General features: G+C 46.6%; 1 protein-coding gene across 5 annotated transcripts in view; it reads right to left on the reverse strand.

Moving 5' to 3' along the window:
- Positions 1–1,847: 1,847 nt before the first annotated feature.
- Positions 1,848–23,295, reverse strand: part of LOC118774690 (ensconsin-like) — a 36,190-nt gene continuing 14,742 nt past the window's right edge. Inside the window, exons 3-21 of one of the 5 annotated variants that reach the window (XM_036524117.1) lie at positions 22,391–22,471; positions 21,814–21,977; positions 20,687–20,789; positions 19,663–19,743; positions 18,131–18,232; positions 17,194–17,289; positions 16,440–16,535; positions 14,083–14,220; positions 11,466–11,593; positions 9,510–9,649; positions 9,148–9,383; positions 6,846–6,981; positions 6,124–6,304; positions 5,691–5,795; positions 5,542–5,595; positions 5,125–5,182; positions 4,838–5,036; positions 3,299–3,543; positions 1,848–2,888 (exon numbers count right to left, since the gene is read on the reverse strand). In XM_036524117.1, the coding sequence (XP_036380010.1) occupies positions 2,881–2,888; positions 3,299–3,543; positions 4,838–5,036; positions 5,125–5,182; positions 5,542–5,595; positions 5,691–5,795; positions 6,124–6,304; positions 6,846–6,981; positions 9,148–9,383; positions 9,510–9,649; positions 11,466–11,593; positions 14,083–14,220; positions 16,440–16,535; positions 17,194–17,289; positions 18,131–18,232; positions 19,663–19,743; positions 20,687–20,789; positions 21,814–21,977; positions 22,391–22,471 (2,351 nt within the window). In that variant the 3' untranslated portion in view covers positions 1,848–2,880. Of the gene's footprint in view, positions 3,544–4,837; positions 5,037–5,124; positions 5,183–5,541; positions 5,596–5,690; positions 5,796–6,123; positions 6,305–6,845; positions 6,982–9,147; positions 9,384–9,509; positions 9,650–11,465; positions 11,594–14,082; positions 14,221–16,439; positions 16,536–17,193; positions 17,290–18,130; positions 18,233–19,662; positions 19,744–20,686; positions 20,790–21,813; positions 21,978–22,390; positions 22,472–23,295 lie in introns of all 5 variants that reach the window. The other 4 variants (XM_036524118.1, XM_036524119.1, XM_036524121.1 and 1 more) reach the window with 4 other exon arrangements.

The following is a 23,295-nucleotide window of genomic DNA, read 5'->3' on the forward strand; positions in this document are numbered from 1 at the left end:
CTGTCTGACTTACTTTCCCCCCCATTTCCTTTAATTCAGTAACATACTTGATTCTATCTCAGACACTAAAGCTTTCAAAAAAAAAAGTGGTTTCCCCTTATAAAAGTGAAAACTGAGGAATTTTATTTAAATAGATATGTCATTTGGTGGTCATCTAGTCCACTCCTCTGAAAAGAAAATAACCCATCTGAAAACTAACTAAGGAATGAAGTTGCACTGCCTACCTCAACATGCCATGTACTGTAGTTCAACAGAGGGCGTAATACCCCAGCAGATTAACAATGCACTATTAAAAGCCACTGCTTTAGGCAGCTACACTTGATGTAGGAACAAGTCACTTACACAACACAGCTTCTGTCAGCGTAGAGAAATGCATCCTGTCTGTAGTGCTTCAGCTGAATCCCTGTTTCAAGAGCTCAGCATTTTTTATCATAATATGGCCATCAACAGATAATGAACTTAACCATATACTGCTATTGAAACAATCTCAAGCTTCCCTGTTTTACGTTCAAGCATAAGAAATGCAAGCATTAGGTTATTTCTTTGAAAATAAAGACTAGTACTTCTATATTTAAGTCCTCTGTGGACAAAACAGTCCTTGGTACATACATAACAGAAACAGTGTAGAACCCAACGCTTAAACGTTAACCTTATTTATGATTTCTTCCAAATCCAGGCAGGCAGACTGGTACATACACATTGACAGTATATACCGCCCTCTTCAGGTCATTCAGAGCACAGCAGCCAAGGCAGGGATTACCCCTGCACCGGGTCAAGTGTCTCTCAACCTCCTAAATCACATTAGCTTCAAGATGCTAAAGTGATGCTCAAAGCAGTGTATTTCATTCCCTTTCTTATGTAACCAAAAGTCAAGTAAACCACAGGCTGTTTCCACAATGAAGGAGGCGTGGGCAGCAACATCCTGGCCCTTAAACATGTATAGGAAATGAGAAAGTTCAGGAAACCTGGACAGAGTTGACCTAGTTCATATGGTGAATGCTGCATGAAACCCTCACTGCTACATGAGTCTGAGTGGCGGTGAAATGGTTTACAATGGTGTGAGAAACAGGACAGAGAATTCGTGAGAAGAGATGGGTCACTAAAACAATACAGTAATGATAACCGCCATCACCCCAGCTCCTTCTCCTCTACCTACGGGGCTTCGTGACCTAATACTGATGATATACGAAGTATAAAAAACATTTAAATATGTAGGTACATACTTTAATATATAAATACTGTATATATAAACAGAACCAAATTACATTACACTGAAATAAAAAGAAATAAAAGAAATGGTGTATTAGGGACAAACTCATCTGTTCAAAACAACTGGAGTTAGTGCTGAAATGTTGAAATGGTATCAAGTTACATCTTAGATACACTAAATTTAGACACCTAGTAGTGTGGTATATGGCCAACGTGGACTGCGGCCCCCACAGATAGCAACAACCTGTTTTGTGAGGGCACGTTGAACTCGGAAAAGTAAAAGAAGTAATCTAATCATCTGTTCAAATATTAACATTCAAGCATAACAGTATGTGTTGTTACGGTTATTACTATGTTATAGGCAGGTTCGTTCATGCAGATATTACCAGCTGATAAGTTTATAGTTCTTTCAGGATGCATTCAAATTAGAAATTGAAATATGTAATTTACACTGTCAAAAAACTAAAACGAACAAAAAAACCCTCAACAAACTGAACTCAAAAGACAAATGAGTGGAAACATATTTCCATAAATAAGAGAAATTTCACTGAACCAAAGAGCTATAACTGGTTGTTTTCTTTTTCAAATTCCTAAATCCTTCAGTTTAAAGAACAAAAAACTGAAGACAATATCGCTGTGATACAATAAAAAGTTTCAGTCGGCTGGTTTCAGCTGCTGTAGAGCTTCCCCATGTGCAACCCTTTAATCTCTCAGTTGATCTGGAGATATTTCAGTTTCTTCGCCTAGGGGATTCCTAATTCACAGTTAGCAGGAGCGATCTGAGTGAAGGAACAAGCTGCTTCCTCAGCGGGGGGGAAAGCGCTCTGGAAATGGAGTTTATTGCCATGTGCACCGCTTAATCTAACCGAATCCGAATGACAGCGTTAAAGTTCCACTGCGAGCCACTGCGCAATCCGTTTCTCAAGGCTAGGCACCCATTTTGTGTGGACAGAGGACACCGAGTCCTGTGTGCGTTTGATAGCGAGGTCTCGCTGGTCCATCTTATTAACTACAGATCTTACTCATTTGACCAAACTGTTGCCTTGGCCTTCACTGGATGCTGACTGACAGCAAATGAAAGAAATTTAATTTCATACACAATTCCACTTACTTCGAGGTTAAATAAACTCCCAGCAGTTTTCTCCAGGAAAGGGTGCTGATCGGTTGAACTCCACTGCGCACCCAAACCTTTTCAAGGCCCATCCATAACGATTCAAACATGACTACCTCCTCAACACACACACATACGCAGTGTAGATCCGTCTCGCAGGAACTTCTCCCACAAAACACACAGCGGGAACAGAGGACAATGTGCAGAAGCCGTCCAAATAAATTACAATATCCATCCCTCCCCATAACATATAAATATTATAACACAAAAACAATAAAATAAAAAATACAAGTTTCAGTTCATATTAGGACATGACATTGAGAAACCTAGGAGTAAGTAAGCACATTGAAGGAATATACTGTTTTCCCTGAAGCATGTTTAAGCTTTTTTTTTTTTTTCATTCTTTGAGGTGCAAAGTTAGCAATCCATGATCCTCAATTCCATTCCACCTGTGCTCCACTCTCTGTATCTACTTGAAGCATCTTTGGGATGGGGGACAGGAAGGCCTCAAAGACAGGATTCCTGGAGTGCAATCATCACAGTCCTGAAGATCCACAGTATCACATCTCTGAGGGAAGGAGAGAGGAGACAGGCGCATGTTCACAGTATGACATCAGTCTTTAACCTTTCATTGTTGAATTCGACTGAAATGTTAAATCCACCTATAGACCTATTTGTCAGAAGTTTGAATAAGCTAATTATGGCTACAATATAGAAATGACTGCGTGGAATTGAGTTGCTCAGCCAGTCCTGGAAGGTTGCGGTGTCTGTTGGCTTTCATTCTAACTGGGCTTTTTATTCTCATATTCAGCTCATCACTGTTCTCACTGAACCAGTTAAGCATCCCTCTTTCAGCGTGAGGCATCAAAAGGATTAGGAAACTTCTGGATTGCAACCCTCTGAGAATATTCAGGCCAGAAGTGCAGAGCTGTGTACGGACAGGTCCTGTTCACAAGTGGGCGTGCCGTTTCTCCTCACCAGTGAGGGCTTCGATTGGCTGAGCCGGCTGCAGGGAGCCTCCCTTGTCCTCGAAAACCGGCAGGGGCTTCTCGGGGCCCTCATCGGCGTCGATCAGGGGGCCGGCCTTGGAATGCACGCCCCGGTCGATGAGCTCCTCTAAGCTCCAGGACCCCACTCTCCCGTTGAGGCCTGGCAGCAGCCCCATCTTACAGTCCTCGTTCACAAATTCCAAGCCCTCCACCAGACAGGTCTTGGGTGTGGGGCTGTTGGCGAGCAGGAGAAGAGAGCGAGAATGAGAGAGAAAGAGAGAGCGAGAATGAGAGAGAGAGAGAGAGAGAGAGAGAGAGAGAGAGAGAGAGAGAGAGAGAGAGAGAGAGAGAGAGAGAGAGAGAGAGAGAGAGAGAGGTAAATAGAGAAATGTGGAGTTTGGTCTAAGTGTGATACACCTTCAGCAAAGAGCTCAGCATTCCAAAGCCTTTTGAAACAGTAGTGTGCCTTAAAACTAGCAGCCCAATGACAAGTGATTCAATGAAATAAGGAACCCATAAATCTCCACTGCAGTTCATCTACATATATTACACCCACATTTTGGGTGAGGTCTGTGAGCTAACAGACTTTTAAAAGTACTTATTAAAATGTACAAAGACATGGCACAGCCACATCTAACACAGTAGTGCAAATGTGTTTGTTAACCACCCCAAAATAAAAAATGCCAACAGAAAGTGCAGACTAGTAGGCTTTTGAATTGACAAAGGTATTAAAACACACCAGAAATACTTAGCAGCATTTAGTAATCTGGTGGTTAGGCACATGCTGTCTACATTATAGCAGTCCTAAACTCATACAAACGTGAGACTAGAACTAGAGCCCGTCTTGTCCTTTTAGCTCCTCCCTAGCAGAAATCTTCCAATCATTTCACAATCAACTTTGAATACAAAAACACATAATACATCATAATTACATCTAACTGCACAAGTACATTATACAACACAGTCACAATACACTGCAGTGATCAATAAAGCACTTTTATGTATAGGCATTTTATTATACAAAAAAAATCCTAATGGATATACCTGACCATGGCTTGAATGTAAATTACAGAAGTTTATGTATACCTTTGACTGAATAAATCCAGTATTTGTATTTGTGTTAAGCGTCAACCCAGAAAATAAAACACTACATTGAGTATGGTGAAAATGAGCGAACGGACATTACAACAAAACCAAGAACAAGCTGTACCCAAACACACATGCACAAAAACCAAGACGCAGGTGCTTCACTTTCACAGGAACACAGGTGCTAGCCTGGATGCTACCTAGCTGAGTGTAGCTAACTCTCGCATGTACAGTATGAGTACGTTGCAAATGACTTGCGTATGTGTGCAAGATTGCTTATGGAGAATGAGTGACGGAGCCCTCGGTCACAACATATCAACGAGACCAAATCACATCTAAGCACAGTCAGTCAACCCCAACTCACCCCACCCTCGGTTGCCTAAATAAACTATTGCCATTCGGAGGGTAAATGTGTGCCTGGGTGAGCAGCCCAGTCCCATACCTGACGGCCACTAGCTCCCCCTGACATGAGTCCTCCCTGTTCTCTTTGTCTTCTGCTTCCGACTTCCCGTTCACGCTGTCCTCCTGCTCCGCCACTGGCTCCCCTGCTGGCTGGCTCCACCCCTCCGCCTCGTTGTCCGCCTCTCCGTTACTGCAGTCCTCCTCCTCCTCCTCCTCCTCCTCCTCCTTCGCTTCCTCCTCTGCACAGAGAGGCCACAGCTCGTCAGGAAACCGGGAAGAGTTATGCCAGAGTGCTACTTTCTGCAGTCCGGAGAGAAAGATAGCTACCTTTCCCCTCACTGTCCTCCTCTTCGTTTTCATCCAGCATGCCCTTCTCCTCGTCTCTCTACAATAGACAGAAACACACACGTATCTGAAGGCAGTGCTAGTGATAATCACTACGGATGCACTTATTGAGAGACCTCGGTACACTGGAATGCTGTTGAAGTGATGTCACCGCTTGGATGCACGGAAGCCCACTTAAGGGTGAGGTTATGGATTGCCTTGACCAGTTGAGCAGCACACACTATAGGTTTAGAGTGCTGCATGATCCTGTGTATTGGGCTGTATACACGGACTTGAACGGCTCTACATTTGTCTAGAATACTTAAAACAGTGGCTTCTTCATTAGTAACGGCTGCCTTTGCCGTTGCAATGCGGTGACATTTTCAGGACAGCAGAAACCAAAGGGACCTGGACATTTACCTTGAAATCGTTTTGGTCCGTTTTTCTCGTCCTCTTCATAATTTCATCGATTCTCTGAAAGGGGACCAGAGGGGATGGGGGAAAGGTCAGTTTGCAGTGACAGAGAGGTAAAGTCCGCTCGGATGGACCGGACAGCGGGGGCCTCTTGCCTTCTTCCTCTCCATGCGCTCCTTCTGGTTCTGCTGCATGATCCTCGCTCTCTCCTGCCGCTGTTTCTCCGCCTCCTCCAGGGCCCGCGCCTCAGCCTCCTCACGCTGCGGGCCATCGTTCAACCAATCAGACCATCAGGCAGCTCATTTAAAATGCAGTTATATTGTTTCAATAATACTGATTCAAAATGCACTCCCATAATGAAGTACTCCATCTGGGAATATGGAATAATCAATACGTGTCAACAGCAAGGAGTTTGTCATGAATGCCGTGAATAGTAAGAAGCTGTAAAGCAGAGCTATATACATTTGTCATTTTTCCTTGAGATATCACACTGGTTTTATCTGAGAGAGCTCCTTGCTTGCACTCATGAGTAAAAAGTTTCACTGATTTTTCAATGATGAGTGCACTACGGAGATGTAGGGCGCACACCTCTTTCTGGAGCTCTGCCTGTCTTTCCTGCTCCTCCAGCTCCAGCCTCTCTCTCTCCAGCTCCGTCAAACGGGCCTGCTCCTCCTCCTCCCTCTTCCTCTCCTCCGCCCGCCTCTTCTCCTCCTCCGCGCGCCGGACCCTCGCCTCCTCCGCCAGCCGCTTCTCCTCCTCCTTCCTCACCCTGCAGTAACACACAGTCACTCATTTTAAGGAGGAACGTTGCGAGTCTGCTCACGGTGAACCACAGCTTTTACAAAACAATTAGGAAACACAATGTATTACCACAGTGTTGATCTGTGAGTCAGTCATCCTCCTTCTGCCTCCACCGCTTTCCCTCTCTGCACCCTTCTACTCCCCTCTCTCTGGTCCTGCACCACCCCCTCCATCTATGCTGCTGTACCCCTGTCTCTGCTCTTCTATCCATATCTGGACCCCTACACGCTCACCTCTCCTCCCCCTCTGTCTGCCCCTCTATCTGTATCTGTACCCTTCCAGCTTCACCTCTCCTCTCCCTCTCTCTGCCCCTGTGTCCATAGCTGGACCCCTCCAGTCTCAACCTCTCCTCCCCCTCTCTCTGCCCCTGTGTCCATAGCTGGACCCCTCCAGTCTCAACCTCTCTTCACCCTCTCTCTGCCCCTTTCTGTATCTGCACCCCTTAAAGCCTCACCTCTCTTCCCCCTCTCTTCGCCCCTCTATCCGTATCTGTACGCTTCTAGTCTCACCTCTCCTCCTCCTCTCTCTGCACTCTCAGCTGCTCCTCCCTCTCCTTCTGTTCCCGAGCCAGACGCCGGTTCTCAGCCAAAATCTTAGCGGCCTCCTCAGCCGACGTGGTGCCTGCAATAGCCTTGGCACTGGGGTCTGTCAGGAAACACAGAAACAGTGCATAACCTGAGCACTGGGCAGCATTCTTCGACACGTTAGCAAACAGCCATTACAAAGCAATAATAAGATGCAGCATGAATCATAACACCGCACCAGAGCTGAAACACGGAGTATGAGGCAGTCCTCAGAGAGTGGGCAGACACCCAGCTGTATGTGGGTGGGGAAGCTAGAATATATAAGTTACATATCATTAATGGAATACACTGAAGTGGAAGTCGACAGCATGATACAAATATTTTACTAGCATTGAGGTGGAGGGTGATTCATGTGCTTGCACACTGAAGAGACGATGTGTTTGTGTAACATTTTATAAAACCTGAAGTGGAAGCGGAAGTGGAAGCGGAAGTGCCTGAATTCGAGACTGGAAATAAGAAAACCTTTCAGGAAACTTGGCATTTGACATTGTGAGCTGGAAAGTAATAGGGAGAGAACCCAGAAAATTGTCTTTGAGAGTAATGAGAATGATGTTAATGTCAGCTATTATCATATATCTATATATCTATATATCCATCATCACCCCCTTACAATGGATAACCTATGTAAGTCGTCTGCTAAATGCCAATAATGTAATGTAACATACCAAATGTGGGAGTTACTATTCAACGGCTCAAGGGTGTAAACCTGCTATGATGATTTGCTATTTTTCCTCATTTAAAGTTGACTGTTCTTCACACAGTTTGAGTGTGATGGCCCGCATTTCTACAACACTGCACTTCAGTAATCCTGGACCTTTCCTTCCACAAGATGGCACTGAAACTGCAGGAAACGCATACCCTGCAGCATACCGAATACCCTCTCCTACAGCGATAGGCTTCTTCATCAAAGATAGAGGAATAAAGACGCACTGTGACCAATTCTGGCCATTCATAATCAACAGATAAGAAGGCACCTACAGTACCAGTCAAAAGCTTGGAGACACCTACTCATAGAAAGGTTTTTCTTTATTTGTACTATTTTCCACATTTTAGAATAATAGTAAAGGACTTCAAAACTATGAAATAACAAAAATGGAATTATGCAGTGACCAAAGTGTTACAAACAAATCAAAACTATCTTATATTTTAGATTCTTCAAAGTAGGCAAAAAATATTTTTTTAAATATAAACATTCTTTGGAAAGAAATTCATGCATGCATACATAGATATCAAATTCACTATTTATATTTGTCTGAGAAATAAATTTCAAGCATTTAACCACAAGTCTTTAGACCAAAATGTCTTTCAATGAATATTTCCTATTATCTTAATTCGGTGTGTCCAAACTTTTAAATGGTACTATATATTGCCATAATGTGTAAAATACAGTAACTGCCAAAAGAAATGACTGCATTCGTATGCTGTGGGGGTGAAAGGAGCATTCATTCTATCCCAGTGATTCTGCCCTGCAGATTTCACACTGGAAGCATTTTTGCTCAGAGAGTGCTTGCTGATGTGGATTGTGAGAATGGAGAACTGCCCTCCCCTTGTAGCACACTGCCTCATGTTTACCCACCACCCCTCAGAGTCAAGGTCACATGCAATATTAATGACCCATTTTACCCACTGTATCCTGCGAGATCTCTGAAAATCTGCTCTGTCAACGTGTGCTACCGTCCACCCATCCGGCCAGCAGATGGCGCTGGATGTGAAGTTTTAGGATGCAGTGTACATGCGTTAATTCCCTCACCGGGATTTGAATGTGCTGAGCTGCTATGTCACTGCAAGTAGTCAGTGAGGTCACAGGAACAACGGTCCTGTGGTGTGCCTGACTCACTTCTACTCTGACAAATCTCATTAGTGGAACACGCAGGAGCGGAGCTGCAGGGATTCCCTGGCCATGGCGGTCACTCTCTGTCCTTCCTGGGTTGTGCTCCATCTGACTCATTCCACAAAACTCTCAGTGTATTAACAGAAAAGTCGGCTCTCTTCGTCCAGTCCTCAGTGATAAGAAGAGAACTGACTACAAAGTCAAACACCATTCTGCGTAATCTCTCTGTGCTTGAGGGCTGGTTGAATAGGTAATGCTCGCTTTACTGATGCACAGATAATGAAACTGGGTTTTACTAACACTGAATGTGAAAAGAGGCCTTGCTGCTCTGACAGTGGAAAGCCAGTCAAGGGGCTGATTAAATCACATGGCACGAAGACCTGGCATCTCACTTACCCTCTTTGGTCTTACTGCCCGGCGTGGTGCCGGTTGGGGGCGTGTCCCGGGAGTCGGGGGTGACGGACTGCGCCGGGGAGCTATCCTTTGGTTTGGGGTCCCTCTTGCGGAGGGTGGGGGGCCCCGAGGGGGTGAGTGCAGGACGCTGGATGGGAGGGGGCTTGGAGGCGGGCTGCGGGGAGGGAGGGCGTTGCTTGGCGGTGCCGGGCGAGGGGGGACGGTGGCGTGGGCTCTGTCTGTAACACAGAAGAGGATACAGAGAAGCCGATGAAGAGTCTGGTGGAGAAGCAGCAACACAGTCAGTGTGGAACGAGCAGGTCAATTAAGAAGCTGTAAACGATGTTGGTGTGGCGGGGTCTTACTTTGCGGGGGATGGGGGTCTCTTGTTGGAGTTGGAGGGTGCAGCCGCTGGGGAGGGGGAGCGGCGGCGGTTCGCGACTCTGGAGGGCGAGGCCGGGTGTTTAGTCCCAGGGGAAGAGACGCGCTTCTCCTTCTCACCTTTCTGCAATTCACAAACAGGTGGAGACAGCACACACTCAGATCACTACAAATATAGGCTTTGGAAACATTAAAGTTACTCTGGGTTAACAGCACCAGCCAATCCGGTCAAAGTAGGGGGACCGCACGTAAAAAGGACCACATTCATTCAGATGACATTAAGACTTTTTATAATCAACCGCACCGTCCTGTAATCTGTATGAAGCCTCTATTCCCTGAACAATGAAACTGCCATGTATTTACATCAGAGGTCATTTAAGCAGGAAGAGTAATCTGACACCGTGAACAGCATCAGATTTCAAAATCATATGTCAGTCTCAGAGGCAGCTTGTTTTCGGCTGGGTGCTGCTCTCCAGACCGGAATGTGTGGCGAAGGCCTTTGCATGGCCGCGTCCAGCGTGGGGGTGTTCAATGAGCCTAATTATATCCATCTATTTTTGCAGCTCATGTGCCGTGATGAATCTGCAGGGCGCCTGCGCTCGCTGCAAGGTTGTGCGGAAGGACGGACGGACGCAGCGCCGCCAGCTCCCAGGGGAGCGTGGAAAAAGGAGCTGAGTCAGGGACGGCTACTCTCCTGTCAGCATTCACACAGGCAGCCCGCACACCTCCAGCAGTTACTACATTACATTACATTTAGCAGATGCTCTTATCCAGGATGACCATTTACAATTTTTACATGTTATCCATTTATACAGCTGGATATTTACTGAGGCAATTCTGGGTTAACTACCTTACTCAAGGGTACAGCAGCAGTCTCCCTCAGTGGGGAATCAAACTAGCAGCCTTTTGGTTGCAAGCCCTGCTCCTTACCACTGTGCTACCACTGCTGCCCATATGCCAACCACACGCCAACACTCACACACACAGCCCGCAAACGTCCACCAACTGTCACACATTTACATTCACACACAGCTCGTACACCTCCACTATCACATTATAACATTCACTAAAATGGGACAGCTGGAGGAATTACCAGTTAGGACGGATTCTTTACACGTTTTCCTTTGTCCACTCACATGAGGTAGATTTTATGAAAGTGGCATTAGAAAAAGTACAGCATATGGCCCAAATAATATGGTATAAATACTTAATTTTAGTGTCCATGTTGTCTACCATGTGCATCAGGTTGTGTCTGAAGCTGTAATACACACTTCCTGTACATACAGAGCTATTCTCCTGTTGTAAAATGAGTGCATTCTGAATAGTGGCCCAGGGCTAACTCCAACACCCATGCCCTACTTTGGGGGAGGTTGTACCCTTCGGGCTATAGGGCAGGTCCCTGAGGCCGGTCCTCCGGCTGCATGTGCTCAGTTTCAGGGCGTGGCCGGCTCTGCTTTGCACTGTCCAACCTGCTGCAGCTCAAGTTATTGTGGGCCTTTGTCTCTATTGCTGACAATGACCACTCTTTATGACCGTGGAGCCACTCCGGTAAAAGACAGCCCTCTGCCAGCACGGTTTCCTGGTGGTGAATGTTACTGGAAGAGGCGACAGTGTAGCATGTGGGTATGGAGCAGGGCTCGTAACCGAAAGGTTGCTGGTCCAGTTCCCCGCTGGGGCACTGCTGCTCTACCCTTGGGCAAGGGACTTAACCCAGAATTGCTTCAGTAAATATCCAGCTGTATAAATGGATGGCATGTAAAAACTGTATCCGATGTAATTCACTTCTGGATAGGAGTGTCTGCTAAATGACAATGTGATGTAATGCAGGTTTACAGATCTTACCGCATGGGCTCACCTGTGAATGACTCACCCTCACCTACAGGGCTGACTCAGAACTGGTCAAACGTTTGAACCTGCCCTAATGGAACGCGGGTGCTCACCTGCATGCTGCTGGAGGCGCCGTCAGACGAGGGCGGGGCCTTCTGCCGGTCGCTGCTGCGGCTGCGGAGGGGGCCCCGGGCTGGGTGCAGGGGGCTGGCCGAGGCTGAGCGAACACAGGGGCGAGACTCTAATGAACGACAAGTTCGTCGGTGCACAGCCAACGGGGAGGGCAGGGCCGGCCCAGCGGGTGAGCAAAGCAGAGGCGGGACAGGAGGAGAGAGGAGCACAGAACAACGCAGATGCGGGTTAGAGACTAGACTGTTAAGCTTCGGCGGAATACAAAGCAATGAGCTATGAGGGGGTGAGGAAGGGTTTGTGTAAGACGGCGGGGGGAGAGCGGAGGAAGTCACACCCTGATCACAGGCCATGAATTAGATTCCAGCGCAGCAGTAGGGCTCCAGGCCCCAGAAGGCCCAGAAAACACAACCATACGGTCACCGGCAGCACCTCCTCCACACAGGATACCGCATGCACACAGAACCGAAAAAAAAACAGAATGCACTGCACTTCACCCATAATCGGTGTCAGATGGAGGAACTGCCCAACAGCACATAAACTGGGGCTTGTTTTGGCTGCTGTAAGTAACACATGGTTCAGAACCATCTGGCACATTACTGACTAAAGATGAAACAAATTGTTTTAGCATGATGACACTGACTGCCAGATTTCAATCAAAAACATGTATGCTTGTGAAATGTGGGAACGGAACATACTGAGAAGGGATTCCACCGTCTGCTGTTTGGACTTGTTTAGTTTGAAGGCAGCACTTTGCCCCGGAAAACACAAAACAGCACCCGAGATGACTTTTGGTTGAGAATGTGATCACCTGATCATTTCAGAACTGCCCCCCTCAGCATTCTTTACGTGTGTCACTGCCTTCAAACAGCTAGCTAATCATACAAAAACCTAGCTGCCTAATCTGAACCCATGATCATGACTCCCCTTAACAGCTGTCTACTATTAGAAACAAAATGGTTTTGCTAAATTAGGAATACGTGTCATCTGAATTTCCGCCCAATCTGAAGGTAGCAGTCTGTTCCACTAGACCTTCCTTCCAGGGGCAACACTACTCTGGGGTGCATGTACTGCAAGCTGACATGAGACAGTAACTCATTCTGACGGTTTCCTGAGCCATAACAGATAAGCATGTGAATCAATCTGATCCATAAGCCCTTGCTGATACAGGATATCCATACTTATTACTTAGGAGCACAATATGGAGAAGTGTCTGTCGGTGGTAACAACCTTGACAACTGATCCTTACACCTTGATCATGATGCAAAATGATTCTAATGCAAGCGAACGTCCCAGGAAGGACCAGGCATCTCACTCCCCAGTCTGTGAGTTTACTGCACTAGGTCCAGATCATAACCAGTGCACTGCATTCACTGGGTAAAATGCATTTTGCACATGTCGTTATCAATCTACAAATGCTGCTGGGATAGGGAAGTGAAGAGTCCCTTGAGTAATGCATGGTAATATAAACCTAATTTAAACACACTTTGAATGTGTCAATCCATATATCATAAATAAGTTGACAATTTATTTATTACTTACTGTTGTTTTCATACAGCACTTGTAATAATAGATATTCATTAATATGGCGTGAAATTAAATGTTACCACATCCTGACGTACACTACATTTTTATGAGGTTTTGTAAATTTCCCAATCTACCAAAGGTAGCTCAAAGGGTCAGCATTTCACGCAGTAAAAGGGGCTGTTTAGGGTGTGCGCACTTCTGCTCATCAAGGATAAACCTGGTGAATGTCTCCCTGATTGCTGGGCGGAGGGGGAAGTGGAGTGGCCTTAGGGCTAATAGAGGAGTAGCTGGGCTAAGTCTCAAGTTATCTCCAATAGCTCTCACGCACACCCAGCTTGCAGGTAAGCAGCTTAGGGGAGATCTCTGGGATAACGTAAGTGCATGTGCACCGTGTCTCCCCTGACGTGTGTGCGTGTCAGCGACGGTCACATGGGAGCTGGCACCGCCCCTTCCGGTCCGTCCTCACACGCCTGAAACTCTGAGTGACGGGTCTCTCTGCATATCGGGCGATGACTCCGGGCCGGTGCTGAGGTGCGCCTGCTAAATCGCAACAGGAGCTCTTAGTACCCGATCGCCGCGGTCTAATCTGCTCAGCCGCACAGGTGTGTGGAGTGTGTGCGTGGCTGCCATGTCTGCTGTGCATCTAAGTCCGTAACAGCCTGTCTGCATTTCTGTGTGAACCTGCTGCTATAAGCCATGCGTTGCATCACTGCACCACACCAACCACTGCACAACAGCTGCAGCACCACCACCAACGCAGCCCTGTCAGAAGCACAGTGCCTACAGGGAGTCCCTGCAGGCTGCATCCTCCCTCGCCCCCTCTCCCTCCCACTTCCCCCATCTTTCTGTCCCCGTTTCTCTGTCTCTCCCCTTGGGACTCTGCTCCTGCTCCCTTTCTCTTTGATTGTTACATTGGGACTTCACTCCCCCTCTCTCTCATTACCTTGGGACTCTCCTCCTGTTCTCTCTTCTCCCTATCAATACCTTGAGACTCTGTTCCTGCTCTGTCTCTCTCTCTGTCTGTCATTACCTTAGGACTCTGCTCCTTCTCTCCCTTCCTCTCTCTCTCATTACCTTGAGACTCTGCTCGCGCTCCTTCAGCCGACAGGGCAGCGCTGCTCTTGCTCCTAGCTAGTGAGGCCTTGGTGGGGGTGAGCAGACGACCGAGGGCGCCATTGTCCGCAGGAGTGGCCGTGGCTGCGCTGCGACGGGCTACGCCAGCCAGGCCGTACCCGAGCCCAACATAAAAAGACAAGGGAAACACAACAGGGTGGGGAAAAAAAGACAGAAAAGGGTGACGGTGCGAGTTAGACAATGCAGAAGAGAAGATGGGGGGGGGGAGCTGACATGTTAAACAAGAGTGACCGAATTGATCGATGGCACAAAAGAGTCTCTCCTGAAACACGGTAGGAGGAGGGTCGCTGGAGATTAATGAGACTGGGTTAGTAATGATCTTGACAGGAAAGTGGGTGAGTGCTGTGGGCATGCAAAGCAAACAATGGAAAAGGAAGGCAAGGACCCGAGAGAGCGGCCCACACCAGAGAAAGAGCTTGTTCTGTTCTACTGCGCCGCTCCACTGCCAATGGTATGTACACCAGCACAACCACCAGGTCAGTGACAATGTTAGGAGTCAGACCACTGGCACCTCCTTGCAATGGACAGGGTGACTCACTGCATACATGGGTTTGTCTCTTAAATGGGTTTTCCATTTTCATTTTGGACACTGACCCCTGTACCCACAAACTATCAAACGCAAGGTAAGGAAAAACCCATTAACTAGGTGGTTATAATATCACCTTAACTATTTCTACATATTGAGCTGTAGCTGAAGGTGTACAGCGTGTGTTTGTAAGAGATGTAGGGGATAGATCCAAAAGCAAGATGTTCAGCAGGCTCTACTGGAGAACCTGTTCTCCTGCCAGAATGTTTCAGTAGAGACAGCTCTTGTCTTCAACGACCCATACTGTACTGTAATCCTTTTACAATAAAGCATGGGAAACCCTAACACACATCTGGGGGAAACAGAACATCCCTCTCTCGCTGTCACCAACTTACATAGCTGGATTCCCTAAGGTGAGGGCTGCTTGGGAACAAAGTATTGGTAAAACACAGACGGCAAATCGACCTTGTGTGTTTTCTGTGGAAAAAGGCACTTCTCATCTGCTGAAGACAAAACTGTTGAACTGTGTACAGCCAGATTCCTCACAGGAAGGACCTAATTAGACGCAGTTACAGTTCCAGCTTTCTGAACTGTACGGGGAGCGAAGCTCTGGTGTGTAATCAGGGGTCTGGTTAACGAGGGAACACCCTCAGGCTGAGGGTGGGGCTGAGGTTGTCCCCCCGCCACAGTTCCTTGGGCGATGTGCAGTTCAGCTCCACAAACACGCCCGGCTCTAAATGCTCTCAGTGTGCCAGACAACCCAGCAGGACAGAAAACGCAAGCACTAATGCAGAGGTATGTACAAAATACAAATCTGTTGACTTTCTACACAAACACGTTTGCTTGCCAAATGCCTGGGAAGGGAAGCATTAGTTTTCAGCGCATGCATGTCATATTTGAAGAAATGCACAAACAATGCAAGGAGAGAATCACTGCTGCACATGTGACACTCTTGCCTTATTGTGCCTGTCTGCCCAGCTTATACACTTGGAATCCTGGGAAATTACTGACACCCAGGGAGCACAAGCATATAAGGTGCATAATCCCCTGCAAGGAATGACACTATCAAGTCATTAGTTAGGAGTTAGAAAAGACAATCCATTGCCTACAAACAGCTGGAAAAATGCATTTGGAAAAAAATTTACTTAAAAGTAACATTATGAAAAAAACAATATTGAAGAAACTTGCATTTAAGATAAGAAACTTGCAGATAAAGCGATGAAGTGATGCCTGAAATTAATTCTCTTTCACAAAATCTTCATAATAAGCAAAGTGTTCCATTAGTTAAACCCAGGGAAAGTACTTAGTTGCACATACTATATATCCACAAAATTATGTTTGGTATACTCAACAATGGCCTTTCCATAAATTGATTTAAATTAGAGAACAACAGACACGTTTAAAATTTTAGGCCTCAGAGAAACAGGGTTAGTACAGACACGCGTTATGTGAACCAGTTATTCTGATTTCGTGCACAGCACAGAGATGAATCAATCTTTACAATGTCTGGCAGAGTGATTCCAAGTCACCTTTCCCACTATAACAACTCACTGAAGTCCTATGTAGATGAGTGAATCTGTGCAGAATCTGCCCAGCACAGTGCCCTAAAACTCAACTGGTTAGTCCCAACTGCAAGCCATACAGAGGAGAGGTGAGGAGAGATAAGGCACTCAAAGAAGCACACAGCAGTTAATAGAATAGAACACGGCCCACAATAGAAGTCTCTGGTGACACACTAATAGAAGCAAAAAAAAATCTATGAGTTAGCCACCTTGGTCGTCCTTTGCTGCCTTTTCTGTTTTGGGGGAGGGCTGAGACTTGCCCCCCGCCAAAGAGATGGGGGTGCTCCTCTTCTGTAGGGAGGGGCCTATGGACAGGATAATGACAGGTCAGCCTTGCTGAACTGTAACTTCAGAGTAAAGCACAGTCCCATTTGGTTGTAAAATACTTGCAGAGGGGAGGGAGGCATAGATGGTCTCTGCAGCAACATGGATTTATTTTGCTTTGCTTTTTTTAGTATTTACAACAGATACAATCCTATTTGGATTAATCACTGAGCCAAGTCATTCATTTACAGTACCATAATTTTCTAATTGTCTGATTTAAGCCCCAAATTAGAAAGTAGGCCTGCATAATCCTTCAACAGCACAAACAGGAATTAATCATCTAAAAATGGCTTACCCTGTGTCATTGTAGCAACCCTGACACATGTAAATTTCAAGTTGAGAGCAAGACTGAAGATTTAATGCTTCTTGCTGAGATTTACTGCTGAGCAATGTGAACATAGCCAATTTGTGTTTTTGCACTACACAGTCTTGGTACTACACATCATGCCTGAAAAGTATCTCATGAAGAGTCAAATGAAGTTTTGCGCAAACCCAGGGACTGGAAAGAACATTTCAATTCAAAAATATTAGCCGGGGGGGGTTCTCAGTGGCAGGACTGTGTGATTACTTATTGAGGAAGTTATGCATGAGCTAAAAGACAGAGGGGGAGAGTGAGAGAGAGAGTGAGCATTCCTGCACCTGTCTGCTCCACCTGAGGCAGTTTATTGGGGTCCTTAGAAGAATGGGATGTGTTGCTATGCAACCGGTTTAGAGAGGAGCTTCTCTGTTTAGCACCTGAGGAAAGAAAAACAGTTTGATTTCTATAGTATTTCTGTTTCAGGTTGCAAACTGTAAATGTGTTAGAAAATCACTGGGAAAGGTTACATAAGGCGGGGGGGGGGATGAGATCATTCCTTTATTACACTTGCAGCCCCTTCTTAATGGCAGTGGTAAGAAAGGAACATTTCACACCTTTCATCTGTGACTCTATAACCCCATACATTGTGGGAGTGTTTAAAATTCTGGTAAAAAGGAAAGAGGCAGAGCAACCCAAAACTAACAAAAGGAAGTTGAGAGGGACTATAATTTAAGACAATAATTTAAGACAATAATTTAAGAGGCCTTTCATCAGCAAGTGCGACCAGCTGCACAGCAAGGACAGGGAAGTCAGCGTGATCCCCACTGCCACCTGCAGAAGGGGGAGGTTGTGCAGACATTTCAATTGTACCACACAGTACCGCAATCTTGGCAAATCACACACAGAGTGTAAGAGAAAGGAGAGACAGCCCATTGAGCGAGACAAAATAGAAACAATGAAGGCACTGAGGAATGGAGGAAAGGCACGGTGTGATTTGAGTCTCATTTGTGGATCACGTGGAATGCGCTGGCGGATTGCGGTGAGGTTCTCTTTCGATCGCACGTCACGCAGGCTTGCAATTGGCCCTGAAAACAGGAGGCCCGTGTAATACCGAGGTTGGGTTACCAGTCTCCCACTGCTGTGCCATGAGGGAACGCCTCACCCTAAAGCCTCGCCACATAACCTAAACACGGGGAAGAAGGAGTTGAGGGACACGGTGGTGGGTGGGGCAGGGGGAGGGACGTTTTTGCAGTGGGGGTGAGCGGGTGGGGAACTTACTTTTCTGGGGAGACTTAAGGGCGTTAGAGGAGGACAAGCGCTTGCTGACGGACGAGTCGCCCTGCTGTTTGAGGCTGGAGGCAGACGCAGAGCGCTTGTGAACTGAAGACATGGGAGAGACAGAGAGGAAGGCGGTTTTATGGGTGGGTGGGGACCAGGGGACAGGAGGGGGACAGGAGCAGGGAAGTGTCCCAGTCCATGGCCGGCTGCAGATCAGCTTCATCCAGCCTCAGCTACACTGAGGAAAAAATACTTTTAAATCTTAACACATCTAGGATATGGTATGTAATACGGCACAAAATGGACAAGACACAATCTAATGGTGAAGCTAAATGGGCTTCTGTGGAGACGTGGAACAATGTCTGCAATGTTAACTGACATTCTGTGTCCTGTCCAATTACACATTGTTTTGAAAGAAATCAACACTGTAGGCATATGATTTTAAAATTGGCTAAAGCTGTTCCGTTTTGGCTATGGACTGTACAAAATATGGTTTCTGTTACCAGTAATTTTAGTCTGTCACAGAGAGAAACAAATATGTATTTAATCAATGGTGCTGGAATGATAGCTGGGTACTGTGAATCCAAGCCAATGCAATGTTGAACTGAACACTTTAAAATGCAGTTTTTGTTGATCTGAGCATGTACACAGATAATGGATTTCACAACCGTTTTCTGAATATCTTGATATTCAGCAATGAACTAAAATTTTGTTGATCCAAAACAGCGAGCTACTGGTGTTTAACTTGAGTGCAGCCGAATGCAGGGTACTGATTAACCTCTACCTCTACATCAAAACTGTCATGCAGTGCCTCCAAGCTTGGGATCAACGGCTGGCAGAAGCACTTTCACGCTGAAAGTTTCAGAACTACAGGGCCTTCATGTGGTAGAACAGACTGGACGGCAGAACAGTCTTGAGGTTTTGATTCTGTGGTGCAAGGCTTTCATTTTTATTTTCCAAAACCGCCAAATTTGGAAAGGTGACAGAGAGGAAATAGTTGGTAACCGACACCCATTTCTGCATAACCCATTTCATCCCGTGTGATTGACTGCATGCTGGGGTGAGGTCCATTCCACAGTTCTGCTACTGTTAATTAAGGCCATTCCGTTTGCTGGAAAAAAACAAAGCCTTTCAGTCCTCTGATGTGTTGAGTCCTAAGAGCCAGGCAATTGAATAGAACCAAATGGCTTAGTGAAAAGAGAACCCTGAAAATGAAAATTAATTTAACCCATTACAGAGACGAGCATTTTGAAGCCTCACAAAGCTGTACCAATACAAACGGCAACACAAGGACTGACCGTGCTTCACAGAGCGAGCAGATCGAGTAATAATATGGGGTTCACTGTAACCTATGACCTATTGGCACTTCGAAAAGGGAAGAAAAGGTGATGCCCAAAGGTGTTAAAAGGCAGTGAATACATTTAGTGTGAACAAGATGGACGGAGCGCACAGCAACCTGGCTGTTAGCAAGGCAGTGAGAGGGTAAAGTGGAAGCCAGCATGCTCTACAGGTGAGACAGCATAAACCAGCACCTTCTGAACCCAGTTTCCTCTGAGCCTTGACCGGAGAGGAGGCTGTAGCTACAGGGGAGGCCGCCGTGCCACCAGAGTCGCCTGCAGGGGATCGAAAATTCACAAAGGACACGACGAGACACGGTACACAGTTCTCAATCACACCATGGTGGAGAGGGGGGAAAGACAGTCTAGACAATCGGTAGATGTATTATGATTACCAGCTTCTAAAGCTGCACCGGATCAACAAAACACATTCAGGAGAACATAAGAGAGCTTTCAGAAGCTCTTGGAAAAAAGTCATACTGTTTTCCATACTGCAGTAAAGTAGAAGCCTGCAGGACATGACATCTAAAAATAGCTGTACTGGACTGATAAAACTAACAATAATGCGTAGAATCTTCTTTCTTCATGCTGAAAAGAGGTGAGGCATCAAACTTCTGTTCATACACTCATATAATAACCATAGGTTGTTACTGCACTAAATCCGACTGTAGGATTTAGACCACAAAATAGTCTAGAAGGCCCTCCTTTGTGACAAGGAAATAGAGATAGTGAAGGTAACCAAGTGCTCTAAGACAAGATTGGTACTGTAAATTTAAGGCTTAGGGCTTTTAAAGAGAAGGGCTTTTTGGTAGTTTCAGTATCAGGCCACTGGCATCTTTGTCTTCCCAGGTGAATAGGCTGTAACCATGCAGAGTGCAAATGCCCTGTAGATTGATGATGTAACCTTTTAGCCTGCTGGAGCAGCCAGCACTGTACACAGGCACAGCCTCTAAACCACTAAAAACTACACCTGCATTGTAAAAGGCTGACTGAAGGTGTGTTGACTGGCCCAGGTTTCTGCCAATAAGCACATTGGCAGAATGTAAGAGAGAAGTGGGACCTTCAGATGCTAGCCTGGGAGAAACAGAGACCAGCCCTGTGAGATAAAGATCAATAGGTCATGAGCACTGCAGAACTCTGATATTGTGGATTGAAGGGGGAGGTCCATACCGGATTCCGCAGCGCTTGGGTATCACGGATTAAAGGGGGGGGTCCTTACCAGAGTCTGCAGTCAGTCCGCCTCCCCAGGACCACCGCTTCTGCCTCTGGTCCAGTCTCTGAGTGCGCTCCAGGGAGCGCCGCAACACTGCCTCATAATGCTCCTACAACAGCCCAACCACACACACACACACACACACACACACACACACACACACACACACACACACACACACACACACACAGAGGTGTACACATGAATGCATAAAACATGCATACAAGCACAGGTACAAACACCACACCAACACACAGACCATACGCATACATATACACACACACAAAAGAGACAGACACAGATGGATATACATTTTAATGTTTGTTCAATGTTCACTAATGGTAACAGACTTTTAAACAAACCATACCTGACCTACACCAGCCACTAGCTATTAACAATCAGCACTGTTCTGACTTAAGGGGTACTGGAAAATAATCTCCCAGTTGTGGTCAAACGGAACAAACCAGATCACAATCCACTAAAAGAACTGTGAAAAAGGCGGCCAGGAAAGAGAGCCTGTCACTCCTGGGTGCTGTTCCTGTGCGTCTTTTAGGTGAGGTTACACTTTTTTCAACACCTTCAAAAAAAGCAATCAAACACTACAGCCCTGCCCATCAGGGAAACATCTGCACAGAGGCAGACAGGAAGGAAGCGCAGTCCACAGAGCATGCCGTGTGGCTCACATGATAACAGAAATCCTCACGGCTTAACAGGGGGCAGGGCGATTCATGATAAACTCTTGAAAATCTCATTATACAATAACAGCAGCAGGTCAACACGTGAACCAACTCATGATGCAATAAAGGTGTAATCGAATCTGCATATAATGAACGATTGCGTATAATGTGATTACCATCATAACTACAGCGGGTGGCTGTTTATCTTCAGCTGGAAAGGCAAACGCAAACACTGAAGCTGCAACGGCTATATAATTTAACCCTGAATTCCACGGCGCCCTGGAACAAATGGACATTTCATCTGTATGCTTCTGTATCTGTACCTCTCAAGACCCTCAAGACCGCAACAGTCAATAATCTCTCCGTGAGTCCCGACTGTCCCCAAACTCATGCGCACAGAATAGCCAGTGGGCTTGAAGGCGCCACCCTGGTGTCATGGAGGACCTCGGCACCCACCTTCTCCTCCTCCTGCTTCTGCTTCCTCTTCTCGTCCACGGCAGCCCGCCGCTGCGCCTCCTTCCTGCGCTGCTCCTCCAGCTTCCTCTGCCTCTCCTCCATCTGCCGCTCGTACTGCGCCTTGGTCTTGCGCTCCCGCTCCAGGATCTGCGACTCCCGCGTGGCTGTGACCGGGAGGGGGGGGGCGGAGGAGGGGGGGGGGGACAAAGCAGACGCACAAACCAGGCCTTGTTTAGCGTCGGGCCCAAATAAAGACAGGCCCTCTGGGCACACAGCCTGCATTGATGGGACAAACCCAGCCCATGTGGGCTCCTGTGAGCGGAGCGCTGCGGTACGCAGCGCGCCAGATATTAACCCCTTGCTTTCCCGTTTCTCCCTTTGCCTGGCTCTGCTGGCTGTCAGCCGCAGTGATTATCCTGAACGGCTCAGGGCTCGGAGGGGCGGAGGAAGAGGAGCGAGCCCACAGATGGGGCACAGAACGCGGAACGCTGGGAAATTAAAAGCAAGCCGGGCTTCTCTGTCACGTCCTGCATTTAGGTGCATTAGGAGTGGAGGGACTGAGGAAGATCACATTTACCTTGTTGCTTCTCCTGCTCCTCTCTTCTCTCCTTCGCTACTCTGAGTTTGTCGTCTATTCTTAGTGTCGCTCCATCAATGACTGCCAACACACAAACCACAGCATCAGTGAGGATCTGGCTCCTCTCACCACCACTTGTACTCTTACCCTGTCTTAATAATCCATTGTCATCACCACTCTAATCAATCACCTGCAGCAGCAACTTCATTAGTAACTCTATTATCAGTTCATTGTTACAGTTTTATTGACTCTTTAGCCCTCTACTATGGCACTAATAACGATAATAGCACTTGTCTATTTCGAGTATTAACACTGCAGTTGTACACTATACCAATTCAGTGTAATCTTTTAGGATATTGTCTGCAGCTGCTGAAACTGAGGCATAATTAAAGTTTTCCACAAGACTACAGGTTTGCATCATGGCTACAATAAGCTATATTAAGCTGCACTTAAATGAAGTGTTGCTTCATCATCGTTGTTGTTTACCTCATTAATAGCACACCACCATCAGTCATCCAGGAAAGGCATATTAATGACAAGCACCTTAATCAGATGAGTGTGTGAGATATGTCCCAATGACACTTTGCCTTAGCAATGGACCTGCCCAATCAGACAGGATCCTATAATGCACACAACAGAATGGGCTCCACACAGAGAAAGAAAGAGACAGAGACTGATCAAGAGGGAGGGAGAGCGCGAGAGAGAGCGAGAGAGAGAGCGAGAGAGAGCGAGAGCGAGAGAGCGAGAGAGAGCGAGAGCGAGAGAGAGAGCGAGAGAGAGCGAGAGCGAGAGCGAGAGAGAAAGATGAGATACACGGACCGACACTGCAGCTGGGAGAGGAGAGAGAGAGCAAAAGAAAGTGTGAGTGAGAGAGAGAGAGGGGGAGAGAGAGAAAGAGAAAGGCA

Source organism: Megalops cyprinoides, chromosome 3 (genome assembly GCF_013368585.1).
Source record: "Megalops cyprinoides isolate fMegCyp1 chromosome 3, fMegCyp1.pri, whole genome shotgun sequence".
Classification (NCBI taxonomy): domain Eukaryota; kingdom Metazoa; phylum Chordata; class Actinopteri; order Elopiformes; family Megalopidae; genus Megalops; species Megalops cyprinoides.